General features: G+C 43.1%; 1 protein-coding gene across 1 annotated transcript; it reads right to left on the bottom strand.

Annotated features, from left to right (window-relative positions):
* Nucleotides 1-850: 850 nt before the first annotated feature.
* LOC128116446 (testis-expressed protein 13C-1-like) lies at nt 851-2,093 on the bottom strand. Its single transcript, XM_052747668.1, has 2 exons — nt 1,484-2,093; nt 851-900 (listed from the first exon to the last, which is right to left on the bottom strand). Exons 1-2 carry the CDS (start codon nt 2,091-2,093, stop codon nt 851-853), a joined length of 660 nt encoding a protein of 219 aa, XP_052603628.1.
* Nucleotides 2,094-3,280: the final 1,187 nt, after the last annotated feature.

Here is a 3,280-nt window from a genome sequence, read left to right as displayed (position 1 = left end):
GTTGTCTCCAAACTGACTGAAAAAACGGATCCAGCTATTTTATTGGTTTTACCCAGGACCACATTATATGCAAGACAGATAAAATAGTTCTGATCTAATTTGTATCTCAAATTATGCTCCTTCTTTGCTAAACAAACCAAGAAGGGTTATGATGTGTAGCAGTTAATATACAATATAGTTCCAACTCCTAGCAAATCCCAAGTAATCAATAACTTTGTTTTACAAATTACACAAAATTTATCAAATTTGCTATTAACACTATAGCTCCTTAAATTCTTCCTTAATTATCAAATTAATCCCCAGGCAAAGGGAGAAACTAAATTTTAACAAGACTATTTTGTTCTTCAGTGTTTCCCAAATAAAAGTCTCTTAATGTTGCCCCCCTTACAGAAATGGATCCTGATATGTTTTCAATCGAGTTTCTGCAAAGGTTCTATTTCATGCAGGACAAAGGACACCATGATCCACACCATGTGTGAAATTATGTTCTCTACTATCACCTAACCAACCTTACCCAGAGGGATTATAATGTGCATACTTGGTAATGTAATTGTAGTTTCTAGCATACACCAATTTATCAGTAACCATTCAATGGACAAATGAATGAAATTCAACAAACTTGTGACATCCTCTGAAATTTTACATTGGCCTTTGCATCCCTTTGAACGCCTCAATGACAGTGGATTAAGTTCTAACAGAATCTGTATGCTTTTTGTTTTTCTAGAATATATACCCAGACAGTTTCTTCTCCTCAGTTCCTGTATGTTCTTCTCCTTTTGTTCTCTGTATCAGCAGCTAGCTGAGGTCTTAGTGAGGTGGAGGCTGCTGCTAAAGGGCATTTCATGAAGATTCACACACTGGAAGCTGAGAATTCTTCAGCTTCATGCAAAGTTTCTAGAACTCAAGAGACACAAAGAATAGCACCCATGAATTATAGTTATAAAAACAAATTAAAGAAATAGCAATAGCATTCTCAAAGCAAAAGCAATGTACCCAGAGCACCCTGCATCTTATGTTTTAAAAACATAGCTATGCCCTGCAGAAGGTCTGCTGTTAAGCAAGAAGGATGTCAAGGAGAGTACAGAAAGAGAAAAGAGAATGTTTCATAACATCAGCTTCTTCAGATTGGTAACTAAATGGATAGCAGTCAACTGCTGTCCACCTGTGAACATACCTGCTACTGGAAATGTTTTCCTTTTAAAGATAAACTGACATATTCAGTAGAATTTTATCCTTCTCAAAAACAATACACATTATATATACACATACATGTGTATAATTGAATCTGGAGAAAGATCCATATACGCAATTAGGTTTACTGTGCTAGAGTCTGATTGCAGATTAAGGGTATAGCTCAGCGGTAGTACTGTATTCTCTGAGAGTACTCTAGATTTGGGAGGGGATGTCATTGGCAATAATGCAGAGAACACTGGTAGAGGCGGCTGTGGGGCCTAGGCTCAAGGACCTGGGGAACTTGGCATACCTGTTCCGGATGCCATCTGGTCTTTCTTCGGGGTCACTTCGTATTGCCCACTCTGCAAGTCTGTGTCAAGAGCCTCTATATGTTCTTTGATAATTAGAGGCCATGGCAGAGTACCCGGATACTCAGTATCTTGCGACTCAGCCAGAAGTTGCTGTGACAGGTCGAACTCAATCAGCCTCTTGTGCAGCATATCACACTCGTGTAGCACTTGCTTCAGGTTGTCTCTCGCACTGCGAAGCTCAGAGACCACTTCATCACGCTCCTCACGCAGCCGTTGCAGGTCTGTGGCTAAAGTCCAGGTGGCTGCCTCGTGCTCTTCAACCTGATTGTGCAGCTGCTGGACACGTTGTGACTGCTTTTCTCGTTGCCTCTTAGCCACCCTCACTCCCAGGGCGAGAGCACTCCAGGCGCAGGCCCTCTTGATGGTGTGTGGTACACGGGTATCAGCCACGACAGACTTCAGACCATCTTCTATATCCTTCCAGGGCCGTGAACGGAAGGTCAGGTAGAAGCTGGGGCCACCACCATTCCTCAGCACCTCTTCATTGATAAACACAACCACGTTGCAGTGGCGGAAACCACTCTTGGGGTCCCCAATGTCCACAGCCATGGCTGAACCTGCTCTAAATAGTGGACTGCAATAGGCTCACCCTTCACCTTGGTGCTTTGTCCAGTGCTGGCTCCTAGCTCCTACCTCCCTTCCTCTCCCTTCTCACCTAGACTGAAGCCCTGAAGCTACTCACAAAAACTCTTCCACGCAAAGGATAAACATGTCAGGGACGTCATAGACATGGGCTGTGAGACCCGCACCATGGCCTGCTGGGACCAAAATGCAGTGGCACAGATAACTCTGGCTCATCTGGTAAGTTCCCTGTCTTCCACCGTCCCCTTTCTTTTTTATTATGTATGCAGTGTATGCTTGCATGTACAGAAGAGGGCATGTACGCTTGCACACCAGAAGAGGGCGCCAGATCTCATTACGGATGGTTGTGAGCCACCATGCGGTTGCTGGGAATTGAACTCATGACCTCTGGAAGAGCAGCCAGTGCTCTTAACTTCCGAACCATCTCTCCAGCCCCCCTCTTTCTACTTTAAGGTCCGATCTACCTGTAGAGTCCATGTTGACACTGAACTTTCAACTCACCTGCTTTCATCTGAATGCTGAGATCTAGAGTGTGCCACACAGACAGGATTTGACAAGAATTTCCAATCTGGAATTGGAGAAAGTGGGTGCTTTGGGGAGGGTTTTTTTTTTTTTTTTAAATGGCTCAACTCCTTGTCTCATAAGTCTGTTTCTGTATCAAAATTTCTATGTAGTCCCAAGTTCCTTAATTCAAACACATGAGAGACAAAAGTCCCTCAGGTTTTCTATTAAGTCCCCGATCTTGTTCTAGATGCCAGTAATTTCTATTCTGTTTTGACTGGGCCTTTATGTTTGCTATCTGTCTGTCTGTCTAACGTATTTGTCAAGACAGGTTCTTGCTATGCAGCTTAGATTGGCCTTGAACTCACTCCTGATCCTCCCCAGTACCAGGATTATTGGTCTGCACCTCCCTTGGCTTTCTTCAACGATTTTAGGATATCTTATTAGCCATTTTCCCTGCATATCTCCCATCTTTTGTGCTTCTAGATAACTTATTTCAATACTGTAAAGTTGTTCAAGTTCCTTCTTCCATGCTTACACTCATTTCTTGTGTGCCTATGTGGGGGTGCATGTGTTTGTAAGTACAGTTTCCCACAGAAACCAGAAGAGGGCAATTGATCCCTTAGAGTGGAGTTACTGGATGTTGTGAGAAT

This window comes from Peromyscus californicus, unplaced genomic scaffold (assembly GCF_007827085.1).
Source record: "Peromyscus californicus insignis strain IS unplaced genomic scaffold, ASM782708v3 Scaffold_10__1_contigs__length_136768540, whole genome shotgun sequence".
Taxonomy (NCBI): domain Eukaryota; kingdom Metazoa; phylum Chordata; class Mammalia; order Rodentia; family Cricetidae; genus Peromyscus; species Peromyscus californicus.
This window is presented reverse-complemented; position numbering and strand designations above follow the sequence as displayed.

Excerpts from the sequence above, each read along its gene's own strand:
- LOC128116446 (XM_052747668.1), bottom strand. The coding sequence starts at position 2,093 with ATGGCTGTGGACATTGGGGACCCCAAGAGTGGTTTCCGCCACTGCAAC. Across the intron at positions 901-1,483 it reads CCAGATGGCATCCGGAACAG|TTCTAGAAACTTTGCATGAA; the intron begins GTATGCCAAGTT and ends GTGTCTCTTGAG.